Raw genomic sequence first — 21,843 nt, forward strand, 5'->3', positions numbered from 1 at the left:
AAAAAATACACATGACATGAGTTTAAAATGATGGACACATAGTGTACAAATGAAAGGTGGTCGGCAAATTTACTTTCATTATTTTCTCGTTTCTTCTCCAATGTCTTTTTCAATGCTTTTGTACTAACAACGCGTGCACTACACGGACCGTTAACTCAACAGTAGTGAATGTTACTTGTTTTCTGTTTTTAAACTTCAAGAATAGATGCCCTCTTTAAGTTTTGCACCGTCTAGTTAGCACATGCTGCAGAAGATCTCATGGAGCCATGCCCTTTTCGTTTTTTTTTTAAATCAAACTCATAATTAGGCACAGAGCTAGGTCAAACTTTTTTGCGGCCTGTGCAAATGTTCAAAATGTGGCCTTTCAAGTGTTAGAGAATTAAGGTGTTGTTGCCAACAAAATGCAAAAGTTTGAACTTCTTACAACTCAAGAACTCTTACCGTAGCTCCATTGACAGCATCTCTGTTGCAACTTACAAGAGCCATCTTCAACATTTTTGTTTCAAACAGTAGAATAACGCCATAAACAACAAACTTATAAGAATATCATCACATCTGACACAAACAGAGTAGCACATTATTGCTCCAAATTAGCATAAGTTAAAGGTGCAAACAATATTGGGAAGTGAAAACTCATCTTCTCATAAGGGATCGATGAGTTTGGGGTCCTAAATTATAGGATGAATGGATTGCTTGTTCACCCCTTAGTCTTCCACCAAAATCATTGATGATTGATTAGAGAGAGAGAGAGAGAGAGAGAGAGAGAGAGAGAGAGAGAGAGAGAAGAACGTAGATTCAAAGAGCCAAATTAAGTAGTGATAATGATTTAATGAATAGCAAGACATCTGTATTGGACTTCTATTTAAGTTTTTTAATTATTTGATTATATATCAATATAGATGGATATATATATATTAGACACTTAGGCGGTCCTAAAAATTGAGAGCTTGTGGGAGTGCTCACATTGCACACATCAAGAGCTGGCCCATGATTAGGCATTAAAAACTGAAAGTGCAATCCTAAGTTTATAAATGTCTTGATATACCGAATCATACATAAGCTATCTGAACATGAAATTGTGAGCATGAAGGCTGCAACTAAATGCTTCACCAACCAGGTGAGGTGAAGGTCAGAAGGACAGATGGTGTAGAGTTTCTGGACCCATTGAACTAGTTTGATGATATGGCTTCACTTCTACTGTTTTTTTTTTTATGATACTTAGTTCGGTTTATAATTGCACTTTTACTGTTTAACTTTGAGTTGAAATGAAGTAAGAATAACTCTCAATATCTCTGTCAAATCTAGCTATCTCAAGCAAAGTGCTGAAGCCATTTTTCTTGAAAGTTGAGTAATGATGGAGAAATCCCCAGATTTGAATAGCTTCCTCTCGTGCCCCAATTTAATACCTGCAATCAAGTGTTTATAATGAGCAGTGGAGCGTATGCATGACTTACCTTGGAGAGTTGGAGAGAACTTGTAGAGAGTTCACCTCTATATAGTGATTTTAGCTAAGAGAATTTATGGTGAACATGATGAGAGTCATGAGGCGATGAATTTGTTTTTTAGGGAAATAAATTTACTTCACTCGGCGACAACGCCATGCACAACCATAAATAACAAATACGAGAGGTGACATGACATCTTATACAAACTAAACTTAAGTAAAATAAATAAATGCGCAAACAAATTAAAGTTTGAAATAAACGTCTAAATAAACAGACTAAAACTCAATACAAAACAAGAAAATGAAATGACTCATTAAACCTTAGTTTCAAAACAACAACCAACCAACTCGGGCTAAGGTCATCAATTGCGCACCCTACATTGTCAGTGTATAAAACTAGGGTTTGAAAAGATTCTCTTAACAAACCACAAAGTAGGGGTGGACTTCGGTCCATTCAGTTCGGTTTTAGACATGAAACGGGAACTGAACTGAATTTGAACTTTAGTTCGGTTCAGTTCGGTTCGGTTCATAATTTTTAAATATGCAAAACCGAAAACTGAACCAATCGGTTCGGTTCAGTTTTTTTTTTTTTAAAACAAAATCTAGATTAAACTAAAATTAACATATTGAATGTTTTGGGGTTCCCCCCCCCTGTTTTTTACTTATTTGAAATTTAATATGGTAGGCAACACACCACTCTCAATCTTTTATTTACATGACATCTTGAAATATTATAGATGCATATATGTATATAACTATGTATTATAAATATATTTATATGTGTATATATATATATATATGCATATATATTCTTATATATATATATATTTTAAAACATTTATTCTTATATTATATTGAGGCGGATTTAGTAATTACACATCCGCTCATATATATATATATATATATATATATATTTTAGCAAATTTATTTAAAACATACATATATGGGTCTACATATATATATATATAGATGATTATCTATATATATATATAACACTACAAAAGATAAACATATAATTATATATGATATAAACCTCAAATCACATTAATCAAATCAAATATTCAGTAAGATAAACGTAAAACGACATTGTTTTTATGAATAGTTCGGTTTTTCAGTTCGGTTTCTTATGTGCTTAAACCGGAAATAAACCAATGGATTCGGTTCGATTTTCTAAATTTCGGTTCAGTTTGTGTTCAGTTCGGTATTTTTCGGCTCGGTTTTTCGGTTCGGAAGTGCCACCCCTACCACAAAGGAAAGAAAAAAGATAAATGGTGGAAGGCCTAAACCCCAGCGCTTCAAGGCCAAAAAAAAGGTACCTAGAAGAAACCAAGCCCAAGGCCCAACCAGCCCTTCCTTTCAATCTTCCGTGTGAGCTTGAGAAGCTCAAGCCTCCTTCTAAAGGTTAGGTTAGCACTTAAATCCTCAGAAAAAAGATTTGTCTCAGATCTAGGAGTCTTTGCGCAAAACCAAAGTTTCGTTGCAAAACACCATCGGAGGTCCAAAGCAAACCAAAGACAGCATCTGTTGCCGCCGACTAAGGAAGCTAGTCGTCAGTCTCCACCACACGTTATTAACTTCAGAGTTGAGGATTTGAGATTCGGCACGTTTAAAACAATGTTAACACCGATTGGAGTCGAGGAAACTCTGTCACCAATTGCACCTTGCTTGCCGTTGTGCGTGATCACCTATAGAAACCGACGTCGAGACGTCCTCGAGCGAGCCAGTGTGAAACCGCCGCCGTTCGTCACGAAACCTAGAAACCCTAGGTTTCAGAATGTTAGCTCCGGGAAAATTGGAGCTTTGTTTTTTAATCGGAGGAGCTAATTGTGTCATGAGGCGATGTATCAAATTAATGTTTTGATAAGAAAATGTGAATATATTGCTGAAAAATGCGAATGTACGTTCGCATCACACAACCATAGTGATCAAAGTCTTGAGCGGTTATTGTCGAGGGTTACTTATGTGGCAAAAGAGAGAAATATTGAGTTTTGATAAATTTAAATGGAGTTGGTCAGACGAGCTACTTGTGTTTTTTTATTAACACCATATATGTGCCAAGACACGTACACACGTGAGTCCTTATATGAGCCTTGTCCCTTTTAAGTGTTCTTTGAATAGACTAATCGCGCCTAGCGTTTGATAAGAAAGTAATGAAATGGTGCTATGCCACTGATTGACCATTTTGTTAAATTTACACAATCAATGACATAGGTTAACTTATTGGGTGCAATGTAGGCGTAAGCCCCAAATTAGATTGAGACCGAGTTGCATTTAATGACATTTCCATGAGACACGGTTTTCCGACATAGAGTGGTTGCTCTAATATTCAAGATAGAATCTGATGACTGAATTTTTTTTTTAAACAAGCGACGATCTGTCGTGGATAGGAAATGTAGGATAATAACATCAACATAATCCACTAATATTAGGGTTTCGTCAAATTAATGGAACTATACAAAATAAACTAAATAAAGTATAACAATCTCAGTGTCGTAAATCATAAATTCGGAATTCAAAAGAAGAAGCACATAATTGTGAGACGAGACTCACTTATTACATAAGGAAATCACTTAATCAGAGGAAGAAGGAGGAACCAGACCTCCGCCGTCAACCTCTACCGCCTCCACAGAAGCAGCCTCAGCCACATCAAGCTTCTGATGGGCCTTTGACTTGCGAGGCCCATATTTCAGGTGGACGCTGAGGCCCAATCTTCTCACATCCCATCTATTTGGGCTAATTGGTGGAGCCTTTGGGCCGGCCGTCTTCTCCTTTGGACTGAATAGTTGAATAATAGTCGAGATTAAAAATTCATCAAAGATCAGTACCAAGAGCAAAATTCGAGTACGTCCGTGCCCAACGACCTGTCGTTGTGCAATCACATTGACCTTTCCCGAACATGAAATTTTGAAATGGGAAGCACGAGGCCAAATGAAGCGTTGACAACTCCACTATGTGATTCGCTATCACGATCCCCCTCAGCTCAAAACCGTGCCCAAATACGTCTCCAAAATCCAAGTACTTCATCAGAATGACACGAGCACACTCACAAGTCTAACCTTCCCACTTGTAGAGGCAATCACAGAGAACCCACAAAGCAATCTGCTCCCAACTTCTTGAACAGCCCCAAATTCAGAGCCTTTCATTTCAACCCTGCAGTTCAGCTCCCTTCAATAACTAACTGGAGAAGCTCTCAAACAGGAAGAAGAGGGCAGCAGCACAAAAGTGGGTTTGACTCATGTTCCATTCCTCATTTACTTTCTGGATTCTGTTTTGTAGGAAAGTTATGGCTTTGTTCTCAAATTGGTTTTCTTGTTTGTCTGTGTTTAAGTGTATGTGTATCCCAAGGTGAAGGTCAGGCAGCAACAAGAAGAGAAAGATGATCAGCATGCCCATATTGATTTTTCTTCTCCAGGTTTCTTTTTTGACCCCCTCTTTTGTGAAAAATAAAATAAAATAGCAGTATTTCTGTGCTTTTAGCTCTATTTTAGTCACGGTTAATTGTTTTGCTTATTGACATACTAGAACTGGGAATCCCAGATCCACAATTTTGAAAGGCTGCTTGTCAGTCTCATGAACATGTTTGAATTCATTTATAACACCAAAAAACAAAAACTTTTCTTTGTAGATAATAAGTTGAAGCATGTGTAAAGAAACTTATTTTTAATTTCATCGATATTGTGATGCTGAGTATTGTGAGTAATGAACAAAGAAATGCCATTTATGATCTTTTTAGATATCAGGACTGACTTGCAGTAGCAGAGTAATGGTCTATACCTCTGGTCTTCTGAGGGGATCAGACTTATCATTTGATCACTTTCGAATTGTAGTAAACAGGTCTTGTCTTCCCACATTAATGCCCTAGGGAAATCCTCCCCGTCATCATAACCTTGAGCTTTATAGTTTTTAGTTTTTACTTGGGCCTGTTTGTGACACTGAAACACTGAGATTATTACAACTGCTTCTCTTCATCATTCTGATTTGATGATACAGAAGCTTAGTGCAAATTACTTTTGTACTGATCTATGTATTTTTAAACAAGAGAAAATTAGAATCAGTCTGCCTGTCTTCGATTCCAGGGTAAGTTGGGGTGTGCGTATGTTTGATTTTTTTTTTTTCCTTTGGTTCTATGACAATATTCCAAGACATAAGATTTCTTAATATATTGCCTCACTAGACAAGGATTGCTTCCTTTTGCATTCTTCATCATATTCCTGAGTCCTGAATAATCCTGGACATTAGGTGATCTAACAGTTATCTGACCGTTATATTCCTCTATAGTGAAGGACCAAGATGTTTCTCCAGCTACAGTTGCAAGAGTTCCAATATCTTATGTGCCAAGAGTAGCTGTGCCAACGATCTTTGTTGCTGAAGGTACAGCTTTAGTGTCACTTGTGTCTAGTAGGGAAAGAAACAAATCTCTCTCTCTCTCTCTCTCTCTCTCGTATTTTTTGCCTTCCCCGTATTGGTTATGTTCTCAATTTCTCTTCTAGCAGAAACTAATCAAGCTCCGTCTGACCTCCCAGAAGCGGGAACTGAGTCATTTGCTGGCTATAAAGTTTGACATTTTCATCTCTCTTATTTACAGGAGTTAAGAAAGCCAATCAGATTGAAGAGATTTATAAACAAAATATAAGAGCCGGCTCAATTCCTCCCCCGCGTGCTGTCTTATCCAGTCCTGGTAATGTCTTGTCCTCCTTTATCTATATGATGCCGTACAAGTTGAGCTAATTTTTAACAAGAAACAAAATAATTTATTTCTAAACCCTGCTGAGTAACAAATTTATTAATAATAAATGTCATGTAGAAGACTAAGATAGATGTGTACATAATCTGTATAACCTTGGAATATTTATAATACTTGAAACAAATATCACTTATCAAAGTATGTCATGCATTTAGGCTTCAGGAATAATACTTATCCAGTGTTAATGTCCTGATATAGACTCCAAAACTTAATATGGACTGCTTCAGAACTACTTTTTGTAATGAATAGATACTGTAAGGAACTGTAAAGATTGGAGAGAAGACGATGGGATATGATTGAGTGTTGACTAATACAATGTTCATGGCATGCATAGTTTACTTTTACTATTTAAGACCAAGTATTTCTTACCATACCAAGCTCCATAGGACTTATCAGAGAGGTGTATCTCTTCTCCAATGAGCACCTATGATGAAGATGTAATTTTACTGATTGAAGAAATTCGGTAAACATTTGATTTTGTAGAACTGGATAGCATCATTACCTAGTTTAAATGTATGTTTCAGGCATTAATCTATCTATGTGTACACATGATGGACCTTTTTACTTTCTATATGCTTTCAGACAATGATATGGTGATTGGAAACAAAAATAAGATCAAAGCACAACGACCATCGGCTCTGAAGAATCATAGCGTTGTTCAGACTAGAAGTAAAAAAAGTATTCCACTCCACATTACTGAAAATTTTATAAAAACAAAACAATCGAAGGGGACTTTGGTTGAGAACTGTCTTTTGGAAAGGAAAGGATCAGCTTCAAAACTAACAAGTCAGATACGGCCTCCAAGAACTGGGAAACCAAGCTCTAGGGAAAAGTGAGTATTTGGTTTTATAATGTACATTAGACGGGTGAACATACCTCAGTGACTGACTGTGATTAGAATGTAACTACCTAACTGTTTTATGGAGTAACCATTTAGATAAGTTGCTCACATTTGTGTCAACTATACTGATATTAATTGGTTCTGCCTTTTCTGATGCAATGGCTTGTGCTTAGTTTATGAGGAGACTATTCACGGAAGGGTGAAAGTTTTGCAACTATTGTGCCGTTCTACCATGGTATTATTAACTCCCTCTTCTCCTCTATGTTTTTCATCTGAACTGCTCTCCACCAAGCAAAGTAGCAAACCACTGGATTGTGAAATCCTGTCTTTCCTTTCCTCGTATAGCTCTCCACCTGGCCTCTACCTCTGCCAATCCTCCTAGCTTTTCAGTTCAAATAACAAACCAAAAGTTCGGGCAAGATATGACTCTGTATGTATACTTCTACTCTTATTACAAAATAGCTCAGCCTGTCTCTAGATCTTTCTAACTTAAAACTTTAACACTAACTTCATAACTGACAATGAAAACCAAGAGACTCATAACATCTAAAATTTAAAATTCTAGAATCTGGAAATTATTACTGTAACTGGCAGCTTTATTCTAAATGAAAACAAACCAGCAACGTTTGGTTAATTAGCCGACAAATATGTGCCGAATTCCAAACGATTCTGCTTCCTCAAGTTGCGTCATCTGCAGATTTTACAGCTCCTTTGGTAATATTAATTCCCGGCAGACTCAAATTTGACTATGATGAGCTCTGAAAGAAGGTAGATAAATGAAGACCTCATTATCTTCAATTTCGCCACTGTTAAACAAGATACAACTTAAGCTAGGGTTTCGAACTATAATTCATGGTGATAGACCTCTCGCTTCTTCAGAAATCTAACTACCCTTTATTGTAGGATCATCAACTCTTGGACCTCCCAAGCTTGACTCGACTAGTTCCAACTTCCAAAACCTCAAAAATTTGGAAACTAAGGTTATCCAAACTCATCTGTGAAATGGATTTCGACTAACATTTGGATTTCCCTTTGGTGTAGGTTTTAGGCTTTTAGCATTATTAGGTTCTCTCTCTCTCTCTCTCTCTCTCTCTCTCTCTCTCTCTCCAAAGAAACCTAACCTCTGATGTAATCATAAAACTACACCATTACGTACTGGAGTTCCTTTATTAATTCTCCCAACTCCAATTCTTTCTTCTAGGCAGAAAAAGGATTTTCCAAATTGGTTACCCTCGTCCCTTTTTTTTGAAGACTACATCAATGGCGACTGGATACGACGGTAAAATCATACGAGGCAACATGTCAAGATGGTCTGGATTACCGAAAGACTTATGTCAACATATCTTATCAGGATCCACTCTCAAAGGCATTAATCGATTCAAAGCAGTGTGTCCATCTTGGTCTGCTGCAGCTGATGAGATGATTAAATCACCAACCTTCACTTGTTCACCGGAAACAACGTGGCTCGTTCTTCCCGGAGACATGAACAAAGGGGAGGCCATTGATGGGTCTTCTAGGTTTTACAGCCTTGACGGAAACTTTTACAACTCCAACACCAACATGCCGGAGGAGACGAGAGAGGCCATTTGCTTTGGATCCTCTCACGGCTGGCTAGTTTTGTTGAACGACCAGCTTGATTTCATGCTGACAACTCCATTCTTACCTGGGATTCAACTATCCCTCCCACCACTCAAGACCTTTCCAGATATACTTAGCATTACTTATCATAAAGGTACTACTTATGCATACAATATTGTCGACCACTTCAAATTAGAGCGGAAAACCGCTATTTTGCCTATAAAAGAGGATTTCACTTCTGTGAAGGATTTGGCAAGCAAGCTCATGAGAGCCAAGGCTGTGTTGTCTTCGCGTCCAACATTCAGCAGCAAAGACCAGATTGGAGTCATGGTGATATACATGTTTGGACTCGAAGAGATAAGATACAACAGCCTTGCATTCTGCACAACATCTGATCATAAGTGGACAAAACTTGAGGAGCGCAAATGGTACATGGAAATCATGGGGCGTGATAACGAGTTCTTTGTCTTAATGAAAGACTACACCGTTGATGTCTGGAATTTCGGCACATCTTCCATTCCGATGAAGAAGATGGAGATAAAACCTGATGCATGTGCATTACTTGCAGGACCAACCAAAAAGTGTCACAAAGTTTACTTGATCAAAACAGCAGGGACTGGTCTAATGCTAGTAGCAATGGATTATCATATGTCACTAGATCGACTCCACGTTTATCAGATGGAAGGGGAAACTCCTGTGTGGAAGGAGGTGGAATCGATTGGGAACAATGTCTTGGTTTTAGGTTCGAACAATTCCAGAGTAATGTCACACCATGAATCCCTACGCTGTGATAGTGATTCAATCTATTATGTGAAGAAGTCAAATTCTGGATCTTATAACTTAAAAGTGTTTAGCTTGAAAGACAAATCCAATAAAGAAGTCTGTGAACTTCCAGTCGACTTTGAACCACTAGCTTTTTCGGGATTATAAATCCTAGCTAGGAAGGGAAAATGCAACACCAGAGGGTCGCTTGGGAACATTATGTTGGCCTGGTATTGAGACTTGCTTAGTTCTTACTTGCTTTCCTATCTTTATGGTGGAATGGTGAAATTGTTTTGTTTTTATAATCAAAGTTTTGCTTTTCTCTTCATTTTTCTTTCTTATTACTAATGCTCTAAATTAAGAACATTCTGATATATGATTCTATGCATATATATGGAGTCAGTAATTTAACTTAGATTACATATCCGGTTGAGGTGATCTAACTGTGTTTAAATCTGTGAATTTGATAGTACTTTTATGTATTGACCAAAAAAAAGATAGTACTTATATGTTGAGAGAACTAAGGTCATACAGAAGGCATAAAAAATAAATGGTTATTTATATAAATGATAAATCACTTTAGCTTAATCAAGTTTATTAATTAATGTTTGAAAGAGATTGAGAACATAATGACATTGTATCCTACAAAATCAACCAACAAAACTAGCTATATAATACTGACCAGCCTCTTCAAGGAACCAACTCAACCAAGTAATCAAAAGAAATCAAGTTAAGATTGGAGAAGTAAGGATGCTTATAGTCACATATAGATCTTGCATTTCTGGAATCAATGGAGGAAACTCCTTATCATCTTTTTTTTCTTCTCATGATTGTTCTTTCCGGCACGTCGAGGCCGTGGTCTTATTCGAGGTTGCACTGGCGGATCCAGCTGAAGCCCATGCTACAATATTCAACCCAATTTTTCAATATATTAGTGCTAATAAAAAAATATATATATAATTAGATTATTAGCATATATTTCTTCTATATAACGGTATTCTTCTTCTTAAATTTCATAAAAAATCCTCAAGTATTTTCTTATAGTATTCTTGTCACTCTATATATTGAATATGAAACTGCAAATATGAGATATTAAGTTTCAATCTAATTAATTTGAGAAAAACATTGTTGGAGTATTTTAATTTGTCATTGATTTTTAGATTATTCATCTACATTTATTGACACTTGTTTATATTTTTAAAGATTTTATAGACATCAATGTTTATATGGTTATATATTGTATTGACAAATTTTCTTTTTTGCCTTCGGCCAATTTCAAGCTCACCCTGTGTTCGGATCCCAGATCCGCCACTGCGAGGCTGTGGTCTTATTCGACACCCTATACTTTTCCTTCTCGATATTCATAATGTCAACATAGCAGGACTTCCAAGGGACGCGATCGTCTTCCCCAAACCAATATCTGAACCGCTGAACGAAACTCTATCAAATTTGTGCCATACTCCTTTTGCTTCCAGAAGTCATCATCACATTCATCATTAGCCAGATTCTGCAGCTCCTTGCAAACACATGAAACTCTACCAATATCCTCTAATGGCAGCAACTTCATAATCTTTGATTTAAGATCCAGAGGAAGATCCAAAAGGCGGCACGGTGGAGCTCGCAAACGGGCGAGTGTGACTGCACAATAAATTACTAGTAATGGCAGTGCTATCTCCTTCATCTTCACAACATTCCTAATTTTCTTAACTTGTCTCTCAAGTAATCCCACACTCACAGGAGAATTATCAGCTCTATGATTTCCCATTTTCCCCTAATAAAATCGATCATGGCAGGCACATACTTCGTCTCATCCAACAACACTACAGGGTGACGGCCACAGAAGGCCTCAACGAATGGGCTGAAATAGTGAAACACCATTGCAATTCCTTCAGTAACCTCACCACCATTCTGTGGAATCCCAGGCAAAGTATAGAGAGCAGATTTACCTGAAACCAAAGGGGGTAACGGCACAAAATCGGAATCTAAGAGGGTCGTATATACCACTTCTCTCAACGCCTTGAGATTGCCAGCAGCTTGGTTATTAGTCTGCATCCCATCGATTTCCATATTTTTCAGGTTTTCACAAAAGTGATCTATTGATTGACAAAATCCCTTGATTTTTATTTTCAACAAGAGTCATAGCTATACTCGAACTCCAAGTCTTTATTAAAGGTCAGTGTATCTGATCCCCTAAACTAGGGGTAAACTAACTTAGGGGTTGCACCTCCGAAATGGCTAAGTGTACCTCTAATGGATATTTTTGGAAGTGTAATAACTAATAAGCAATGGAGGTATACTTAGTCATTTTAGAGGTGCAAATAAAACCACTCACTAACTTATGTTAAATTCTAGCAAACTAATTATTTTGTCGAATAATATATCCGATGGCGGATTCAGGATTGGGAGGCAGGGTGGACTTGAATTAATTTTGTCTTTCAGGAAATTTAGAGCAATATCTATATTTAACTAAAGAAGTTACATTTATATTATGTTAGATGTTTAAAATAGAAATGCATCCTAAACTAAGATTTAATCAATTAGTGTTAAGAATTTTTTTTGAATTGTGAGGAAAACAATTATCAAAATTCATGCTAAAACAGTGACTAAATCGAAAAAAGAGATATCTTAGAACAAATCAAGAAATATTTTAATATTAACAAAATGTTGCTACCACTGAGGTTCGAACTTGTAATAACCCTAGATTTTTGAAACGATATTTGAATTGAATTGAATTCTATAAAGTTATGAAATTCAATTAAAAGGAATTGATTGTTTGCAAACTTTACGAAACGGAAACGGAAACGTTCCGAGAACGTTTAATAAGAAAACGTTACGTTTCCGAACGAATTTATCGACTTTCGTTTCGTCGCTCGGTTGCGAAAACTTTCTTCACGAAAGTTGTAGAGCTCGTCGATACGAGTTCGTGGATATGTGACGCGTTCGAATCGGACGTCGTATGTAAAAGTTATTAGTGACGGAAGATAGTTTCCGATTTTAAGGGGGGTATAAAAGGACATTTTGTGAAGTAGGGTTTCTATTTTCAGACCCCCCTTCTCTCTTCTCTCTCTCTCTTCCCGCCGCCCCTCTCTTTTCTCTCTCTTTTTTTCTCTCTTCCTTCCCGAGCTCTCCTTTTCTCTTCTCTCTCTCTCTCTCTCTCTCTCTCCCACGCACCCTCCCTCTCCTCACCGACGGCAGCAGTGCCTCACCGCCGTCCCCTGCTACCACCTCAAGCACGCCGTGCCTCTGTTCGCCGCCAAGGAGCCACAACGAAGAGGGAGCACGAAGCTCTTCACCGATTCAAGAGTTCCCGAAGGTTTTGGACTCCGATCTAGGTAATGAGGCATTTGATTCATGGTTGTGATGTTTTGGTGATGTTTTTGGATGAATTGGGAGGTTGTTGGTGGAGATCGGAGAGAGAGGTGGAAGGAGGGTTACCGCCGCCTAGAGGCGGCGCGTGAGGAGGCTAGGAATGGCCTAGGGGTAGTCGGAGGCCGTAGAAAGGTAGAGGAGGAGGAGGGGGAGAGTTTGGGCACAGCGGTGGCGTGATACGCGCCGTGTTTAGCGTCGGCGCGTGGGCCCCACGCGCGGCCCGCCGGAGGTGGCAAGTGTGCCACACGCGTCGCCACGTGCGGCGGTGTGAACATTTTTGACAGAAGGGTATTTTGGTAATTTACTGTGTACGGTAAATGTAAATGTAATTTTTATTTACTACGGTAAATGTAATTAAATTTTACCTCCGGTAAATGTAATTATAAATTACTTTCGGTAAATGTAAAAAGTAATTTGTAAAAGGTAATTAGTAAATTTTATTTACTGAGATTGTATTTACATTTAAATAGTACGTATACGTACAGAAATACGTATATAATATTTATACGTACAGAAATACGTATTAATATTTATACGTACATGAATACGTATATAATATTTATACATACAGAAATACGTATTAATATTTTTTACGTACATGAATACGTATATAATATTTATACATACAGAAATACGTATATAATATTTATACGTACAGAAATACGTATTAATTGCATATTTGTACAGTAACCGTGAATAGTAATAGTGAACAGTAACACTGAACAGTAATCTCGTAAAACCAAAAATTGCTGAACAGTAACCGATTATTACTGTTTCGGCATTTAAAGGTTTACGAAACGATTCTAAATTCTTTTTTTTATCTTTTCAAGGTGATCATTAAATCGAGGAAAGGAATTAGCATCGGGAATTGTGGAATTACGCTCGAGTCGATAAGGTGAGTAAAATCTCACGTATTTACGAATCTACCCTCGCGGTGATTCAATATTTTGCAAGGGTATTCAATAATGAATTACGAACATGTATACAATATAGTGGACTACATATATACTGTATAAATGGTAATAAGTATATATATATATATATATATAGTTCATTATGTTATGTACTGTTATTAATTCATTAGAAAAGGTCATTTCAATGACGAGAAATTGTGTGTTGAGCATGTGTTGTGAAATATAACATGTATAAGATATAGTGGACTATATATATATTGTATAAATGGTAAATAAGTACGAATATATATAGTTTGCTATATAATATACTGTTATGACTTTATTGCGATCATATTGAGCATGTGATTTGAATCGTACAATATGATGTGAGATTATTGTACGTGATTTTTAACATTGAGATTGTTAAAACGTGAATTGTCTTCGGACCTGATTTTTGGTACAATATGATGTGAGATTATTGTACGTGTTTGGCAAGTCGAAACCTAGCCTTTGGCCGGGCGAAAGTTACGATACAGTTAGAGCTCTAGTCTGTCTGCCTTAGTACTGCATGTGAGGTAACAGGTGGTTATCTGCTCATGGGTACTCAGTTTATTTTGGATGTTGGGTAGCGGGTGGCTATCCAATATCAACGGTGTATTACGAGAGGGGTAACAGATGTGTACCAGCGTTCTTGGTACCCGTATTATAAATGCATTGGGTAACCAGAAGGGTTACTTAATTTCCTCATGAGCGTTTTATTTCATATTTCTTTTGGTCAACCAGATGGGCTGACCATTGACTCATGAGGGCATTTATATTTGTTGTTTTGTGATCTTTCGTATATTTTGATATGCGAATTATATTTTGATTTTACTCATACGAGCTATAAGCTTACCGGGTTTGTGTTTACAATCCCGGTGCACCAATTCGATGGTGTAGGGGATAATTCCGCGGGTGCTGATTAGTGGAGGTTGAGTGACGACTACAGAGGCTCGAAGTCATTCGTATCCTACTTGTGGTGAGGTTTTAGCGTGGATTTGTGTGTGAGAAGTTGTGAGATTTGTGAGATTTGTGAGGATTATTACATTTCCATTTTTTGTATGGATTATAATTTGGGTTGTAATAATTGGTTGTCTGAGTTGTATTGAGAACTCGGAATTGATCCGCTGTTACACTTTAATGATTTCGATTTATTTGAGATTATTTTGTGTTTAACGACTTTAGAATTTTGAGTTTTTAAGCTTGAAATTTTAGGGTCGTTACAGTTGGTATCAGAGCCTAAGTGCGTATTTGGCGATTATCAATATCATCCGGGAGCGATGATCCGACTGCAGGCGGGCACCCATCACATGCTCCTCGGTATTGATATGTTGTTGGGTACGCGAGAGTGTTTTAGGAGCCATACCTAATGGTTTGGTCCTCCGAGAAGTATCGTGATGATACTTCGATGATTCATCTTATCCTGAAATTTCATGATTAATACCTATTGAATCTGTTTTAGTTGAATTCGAGATTTCACAAGTATTGACTAAGTGTTTCGTTGTTTGAAGGTGATGAACGCTGATAGGGGCCGAGGACAGGGCCGAGGACGGGCGAGAGGCCGAGGTCGGGGTAGGACCACAGGCCGAGTCCGCAACGTGGAGAACCTTTATGAGGAGGCTGCTCCACAGGTAGAGCAGGTAGGCCGAGGTCGAGGTAGGACCACAGGTCGAGTCCGCAACGTGGAGAACCTTTATGAGGAGGCTGCTCCGCAGGAGGAGCAGGTTGAGCTAGCTCCTGCGGTTAGAGATGACGGTCGAGTGTTGAAGCTGATCAAGGATATTAGTGCACTGTCGGCTCCGACCTTTCATGGGGGACTAGATCATATGGTAGCTGACCATTGGATCGAGGGTATGGAGACTTATTTTGAGATGATAGAGTGCACAGAGATTGAGAAGAGAAAGATAGCTACATTCTTTCTCAAGGGTGATGCGCTAGATTGGTGGAAGAGCATGAGACAGACTGTGGATGTGTCTACATTCACATGGGGAGGTTTCACCACCATATTCCGAGAGAAGTATTTTCCAGCCTCAGTACAGGAGGACTTAGAGTTGGAGTTTCTGGCATTGGTACAGGGAGACATGACCATTAGAGAGTATGATGCTCGATTCTCGCAGCTGTATCGGTATGTCAGGCATATGGGTACGACTGCTTTAGCTCAGAAGTATCTACGTGGGCTGAAACAAGAGTACAAGACCATGATATCAGTACTTTGCTTGACTACCAGGGAGCAGATATTTGAGAGTGCTATGAGCTTGGAGCAAGCAGAGAAGACTCAAGCAGGTGATGTGGGGAACAGAGATGCAAAGGGGAAAGGCAAAGCAATCTATACAGGCAGCGAGCACTCAGGGCCGAAGGATAGGTCATGGAAGAGGCCAAGACCCCACTATCAGGCCCCGACAAGGGCACCACCCCTAGCTATCAGGGCAGCACCAGTCAGACCATTAGCAGCAGTGAGGTGTTATGGCTGCAATGAGATGGGACATTACGCCTCAGCATGTCCGAAACCGAAGAGAGCAGGCTGCCACCGGTGCAGGCAAGTGGGACACATAGCTCGAGATTGTACCCGACCACTTCAGGGTAGGCAGGAACGGCCGCAGAGACAGCTACCAGCGGGCCAAGCTAGAGTGTTCGCAGTGGGCCAGCGAGACACAGGAGTTGAAGGTACATTATCATTGTTTGACTACCTTGCTAGAGTATTGTTTGATACGGGAGCATCGCATTCATTCATTGCTAGTTCAGTGGTGGAGATGCTAGGATTGATTCCTACACCTCTTGGGGACGCCTTATGTGTCACTTCACCCCTTGGAGTGTCACTTGAGTTAAGACAATCTGCAAAGCTTGTCCTATTTTGATTGGAAGTAGAGAGTTCTCTGCTTCGTTGATTGTGATTCCGGACCACACTTATGATGTGATCTTGGGGATTGATTGGTTGAGACCACAGCATGCTGTGATTGATTGTTTTGACATGGTAGTGTCCTTTCATAGACCCGGAGAGCCAGTGTTTCGTTATCGTTGTCTCAAGTCGGATAACGCCATGAGATCAGGAGTTTTGGCACATGTGGAGTCAGTGGATCAGAAAGTATCTATCGCAGACATTGTGGTAGTATCTGAGTTTGGTGAAGTGTTCCAAGAGATACCGGGGCTACCTCCTCGAAGAGTGGTAGATTTCTGCATTGATGTAGTACCCGGTACAGCATCTGTGTCAAAGGCGCCATATAGAATGGGGCAGAATGAACTTAAGGAGCTGAAGGTGCAGATCGATGAGTTATTAGACCAAGGGTTCATTAGACCTAGTGTTTCACCTTGGGGAGCACCTGTTTTGTTCGTGAAGAAGAAAGATGGTTCTCTGCGGTTATGTGTGGACTACAGAGAGCTGAACAAGGTGACCATCAAGAATAGGTATCCCTTACCTAGGATTGATGACTTGTTCGATCAGCTCAAAGGTGCTACGGTGTTCTCTAAGATTGATTTGAGATCCGGTTATCATCAACTCAGGGTGAAGGAAGAAGATATATCGAAGACAGCCTTCAGGACCCGGTATGGACATTATGAGTTTGTCGTCATGCCATTTGGTCTAACGAATGCACCAGCTGTCTTCATGAGTTTGATGAACCAAGTATTTAGCCCGTACTTGGATGAATTTGTTGTGGTGTTTGTGGATGACATTCTGATATACTCCAAGACACAAGAAGAACATGTGGTGCATCTGAGAACAGTGTTGCAGACCTTGAAGGAGGCGAGACTGTATGCCAAGCTAGAGAAGTGTGAGTTCTGGAAAGAAGAGGTCAAATTCCTTGGTCATGTTGTCTCAAAAGATGGAGTACTAGTGGACCCGTCAAAGGTGGAGGCAGTAAAGAATTGGAGTCGTCCAAAGAACCCTACAGAGATACGTAGTTTCCTCGGTTTGGCAGGATACTACAGGAGGTTTATCGAGGGGTTTTCTAGTATTGCATCTTCATTGACCAAGTTGACCAAGAAAGATACTCCGTTCGTGTGGACGGATGCATGTGAGGAAGCATTCAGCAAACTAAAGACTAGACTGACCACAGCTCCAGTGTTGACGATTCCTTCTAGTGGTGGTGGTTATGTCATTTACAGTGATGCTTCATTCCAAGGTTTGGGTTGTGTGTTGATGCAGCATGGAGGAGTTGTTGCTTATGGCTCGAGACAGTTGAAGATTCATGAGAAGAATTATCCGACACACGACCTAGAGCTTGCGGCAGTTGTATTTGCCCTGAAGATTTGGAGACATTACTTGTATGGTGAGAAATTTCAACTCTTTTCAGATCATAAGAGTTTGAAGTACTTGTTCTCACAGAAGGAGCTGAATATGAGGCAGAGGAGATGGATGGAACTCCTCAAGGACTATGACTTCACATTAGAGTACCACCCGGGGAAGGCAAACGTGGTGGCTGATGCCTTGAGCAGAAAACCGAGAGGCGTGGTAGCTTCGCTTATGGTCCAGGAATGGTTCATGCTAGAAGCTGCATCAGAGTTTGATTTGGCACCATCGGGAGGAGAACCAAGGGTCTTTCTTGGTAGTGTCTCAGTGCAACCCACATTGATCACGAGGATCATACAAGGTCAGGCGCGGGATAGACTCACACGAGCTAAGTTGGCGGATCTTGTAGTTGATACGCTTGATGAGTGCCCTTCTGAGTGGAGAGTTGGACCCGATGGAGGGTTGAGGTTTGGGACAAGATTGTGTGTCCCAGATTGTGATGATCTTCGGGAGGAGATCCTTCGTACGGCACATCGATCACGATATACCGTTCATCCAGGGAACAACAAGATGTACAAGGACCTTTGCAGACAATTCTGGTGGAACGGTATGAAGAAAGATGTAGCAGAGTTCGTATCAAAGTGCCTTACATGTCAGCAAGTGAAAGCAGAACAACAATGACCAGCTGGCATGTTGAAACCACTGACTATTCCTCTTTGGAAGTGGGAGCAGATATCTATGGATTTTGTGACCGGATTGCCTAGATCGAAGAAGGGTCACGATACCATATGGGTGATTGTCGATCGGTTGACGAAGTCGGCTCATTTTCTCCCAGTGTCGATGAAGTACTCAGTGGACGTGCTTGGGAAACTTTATGTGGATGAGGTAGTTAGACTCCATGGTGCCCCAGTTTCTATTGTTTCTGATCGAGATGCACGTTTCACTTCGAAGTTCTGGGGTGGGTTGCAGAAGGCGATGGGTACTACCTTAGATATGAGTACAGCTTTTCACCCTCAGACGGATGGACAGACGGAGAGGGTGAATCAGGTGATGGAGGACATGTTGAGAGCATGTGTGTTAGATTTCAAGGGTAGCTGGGAAGATCATTTGAGATTGATTGAGTTTGCCTACAACAACAGCTACCATTCTAGCATCGGCATGGCACCTTATGAGGCACTTTATGGTAGACCATGTCGTTCACCGATCTGTTGGGCCGAAGTTGGTGATGAGGCACTGATGGGTCCAGAGGTAGTTCAGGAAACCACGGAGAAGATCTCGATCATTCGGGATAGAATCCGGACCGCTCAGAGCAGACAGAAGAGCTATGCGGACTTGAAGAGGAGACATGTGGAATTCGAGATCGGCGATCATGTGTTCTTGAAAGTTTCACCTATGAGGGGTGTGGTGAGATTTGGCAAGAAAGGAAAGTTGGCACCGAGGTATGTTGGGCCCTTTGAGATACTTGAGAAGGTGGGCGAACTAGCATATCGGCTAGCCTTGCCTACTAGCATGTCGGGCGTTCACAATGTCTTCCACATTTCCATGCTGAGGAAGTATGTACCAGATGAGTCACATGTGATCGATCATAGCACCATTGAAGTGAAGGAAAATGCCACTTTTGTTGTCGAACCGGTTCGTATCCTGGATAGAACCACAAAGAAGCTTCGGAGGAGAGAAGTTGAGCTAGTCAAGGTGCTGTGGAGTCACCATGATGAGGGTGATGCATCTTGGGAGCTAGAGTCAGACATGATGACCCGATATCCACAGTTGTTTGTTGAGTGAGCTTGAATTTCGGGGCGAAATTCCTTTAAGGGGGGTAGATTGTAATAACCCTAGATTTTTGAAACGATATTTGAATTGAATTGAATTCTATAAAGTTATGAAATTCAATTAAAAGGAATTGATTGTTTGCAAACTTTACGAAACGGAAACGGAAACGTTTCGAGAACGTTTAATAAGAAAACGTTACGTTTCCGAACGAATTTATCGACTTTCGTTCCGTCGCTCGGTTGCGAAAACTTTCTTCACGAAAGTTGTAGAGCTCGTCGATACGAGTTCGTGGATATGTGACGCGTTCGAATCGGACGTCGTATGTAAAAGTTATTAGTGACGGAAGATAGTTTCCGATTTTAAGGGGGGTATAAAAAGACATTTTGTGAAGTAGGGTTTCTATTTTCAGAAACCCCCTTCTCTCTTCTCTCTCTCTTCCCGCCGCCCCTCTCTTTTCTCTCTCTCTTTTTTTCTCTCTTCCTTCCCGAGCTCTCCTTTTCTCTTCTCTCTCTCTCTCTCTCTCTCTCCCACGCACCCTCCCTCTCCTCACCGACGGCAGCAGTGCCTCACCGCCGTCCCCTGCTACCACCTCAAGCACGCCGTGCCTCTGTTCGCCGCCAAGGAGCCACAACGAAGAGGGAGCACGAAGCTCTTCACCGATTCAAGAGTTCCCGACGGTTTTGGACTCCGATCTAGGTAATGAGGCATTTGATTCATGGTTGTGATGTTTTTGGATGAATTGGGAGGTTGTTGGTGGAGATCGGAGAGAGAGGTGGAAGGAGGGTTACCGCCGCCTAGAGACGGCGCGTGAGGAGGCTAGGAATGGCCTAGGGGTAGTGGGAGGCCGTAGAAAGGTAGAGGAGGAGGAGGGGGAGAGTTTGGGCACAACGGTGGCGTGAAACGCGCCGTGTGTAGCGTCGGCGCGTGCGCCCCACGCGCGGCCCGCCGGAGGTGGCGCGTGTGCCACACGCGCCGCCACGTGCGGCGGTGTGAACATTTTTGACATAAGGGTATTTTGGTAATTTACTGTGTACGGTAAATGTAAATGTAATTTTTATTTATTACGGTAAATGTAATTAAATTTTACCTCCGGTAAATGTAATTATAAATTACTTTCGGTAAATGTAAAAAGTAATTTGTAAAAGGTAATTAGTAAATTTTATTTACTGAGATTGTATTTACATTTAAATAGTACGTATACGTACAGAAATACGTATATAATATTTATACGTACAGAAATACGTATTAATATTTATACGTACATGAATACGTATATAATATTTATACATACAGAAATACGTATTAATTGCATATTTGTACAGTAATCGTGAATAGTAATAGTGAACAGTAACACTGAACAGTAATCTCGTAAAACTAAAAATTGCTGAACAGTAACCGATTATTACTGTTTCGGCATTTAAAGGTTTACGAAACGATTCTAAATTCTTTTTTTTATCTTTTCAAGGTGATCATTAAATCGAGGAAAGGAATTAGCATCGGGAATTGTGGAATTACGCTCGAGTCGATAAGGTGAGTAAAATCTCACGTATTTACGAATCTACCCTCGCGGTGATTCAATATTTTGCAAGGGTATTCAATATTGAATTACGAACATGTATATAATATAGTGGACTACATATATACTGTATAAATGGTAATAAGTATATATATATATATATAGTTCATTATGTTATGTACTGTTATTAATTCATTAGAAAATGTCATTTCAATGACGAGAAATTGTGTGTTGAGCATGTGTTGTGAAATATGACATGTATAAGATATAATGGACTATATATATATTGTATAAATGGTAAATAAGTACGAATATATATAGTTTGCTATATAATATACTGTTATGACTTTATTGCGATCATATTGAGCATGTGATTTGAATCGTACAATATGATGTGAGATTATTGTACGTGATTTTTAACATTGAGATTGTTAAAACGTGAATTGTCTTCGGACCTGATTTTTGGTACAATATGATGTGAGATTATTGTACGTGTTTGGCAAGTCAAAACCTAGCCTTTGGCCGGGCGAAAGTTACGATACAGTTAGAGCTCTAGTCTGTCTGCCTTAGTACTGCATGTGAGGTAACAGGTGGTTATCTGCTCATGGGTACTCAGTTTATTTTGGATGTTAGGTAGCGGGTGGCTATCCAATATCAACGGT

At 39.7% G+C, this 21,843-nt stretch overlaps 4 protein-coding genes across 4 annotated transcripts; 3 read left to right on the top strand and 1 right to left on the bottom strand.

Annotated features, from left to right (window-relative positions):
- Positions 1–4,476: 4,476 nt before the first annotated feature.
- On the top strand, positions 4,477–7,137 carry LOC126791490 (uncharacterized). Its single transcript, XM_050517947.1, has 5 exons — positions 4,477–4,666; positions 4,773–4,856; positions 5,723–5,815; positions 6,030–6,122; positions 6,771–7,137. Coding segments are annotated over exons 1-5 (525 nt in total). The 5' UTR covers positions 4,477–4,665; the 3' UTR covers positions 7,025–7,137.
- A 1,152-nt stretch (positions 7,138–8,289) lies between these two features.
- LOC126791057 (uncharacterized) lies at positions 8,290–9,537 on the top strand. The gene has a single exon (XM_050517454.1). The coding sequence runs from the start codon at positions 8,290–8,292 to the stop codon at positions 9,535–9,537; it is 1,248 nt and encodes a 415-aa protein (XP_050373411.1).
- Positions 9,538–10,738: 1,201 nt separating this feature from the next.
- On the bottom strand, positions 10,739–11,436 carry LOC126791059 (putative F-box protein At1g23770). Its single transcript, XM_050517460.1, has 2 exons — positions 11,171–11,436; positions 10,739–11,081 (listed from the first exon to the last, which is right to left on the bottom strand). Exons 1-2 carry the CDS (start codon positions 11,434–11,436, stop codon positions 10,739–10,741), a joined length of 609 nt encoding a protein of 202 aa, XP_050373417.1.
- A 5,145-nt stretch (positions 11,437–16,581) lies between these two features.
- Positions 16,582–19,584, top strand: LOC126791060 (uncharacterized; the record flags this gene model as incomplete). The annotated part of the gene is made up of 4 exons (XM_050517461.1): positions 16,582–16,854; positions 17,056–17,362; positions 17,627–18,171; positions 18,610–19,584. Coding segments are annotated over 4 exons (2,100 nt in total), but the record flags the coding sequence as incomplete, so codon positions are not given.
- Between the last annotated feature and the right edge of the window lie 2,259 nt (positions 19,585–21,843).

Source organism: Argentina anserina, chromosome 4 (assembly GCF_933775445.1).
Source record: "Argentina anserina chromosome 4, drPotAnse1.1, whole genome shotgun sequence".
Lineage (NCBI taxonomy): Eukaryota > Viridiplantae > Streptophyta > Magnoliopsida > Rosales > Rosaceae > Argentina > Argentina anserina.

Bases quoted from the DNA above. Each gene is read 5' to 3' on its own strand.
- LOC126791057 (XM_050517454.1), top strand. From the start codon at position 8,290: ATGGCGACTGGATACGACGGTAAAATCATACGAGGCAACATGTCAAGA.
- LOC126791059 (XM_050517460.1), bottom strand. From the start codon at position 11,436: ATGGAAATCGATGGGATGCAGACTAATAACCAAGCTGCTGGCAATCTC. The intron at 11,082-11,170 runs GTATGTGCCTGC...ATTACTTGAGAG, and splicing joins GTGTTGTTGGATGAGACGAA to ACAAGTTAAGAAAATTAGGA.
- LOC126791490 (XM_050517947.1), top strand. The intron at 4,857-5,722 runs GTTTCTTTTTTG...ATTCCTCTATAG, and splicing joins TATTGATTTTTCTTCTCCAG to TGAAGGACCAAGATGTTTCT. The intron at 6,123-6,770 runs GTAATGTCTTGT...ATATGCTTTCAG, and splicing joins TGCTGTCTTATCCAGTCCTG to ACAATGATATGGTGATTGGA.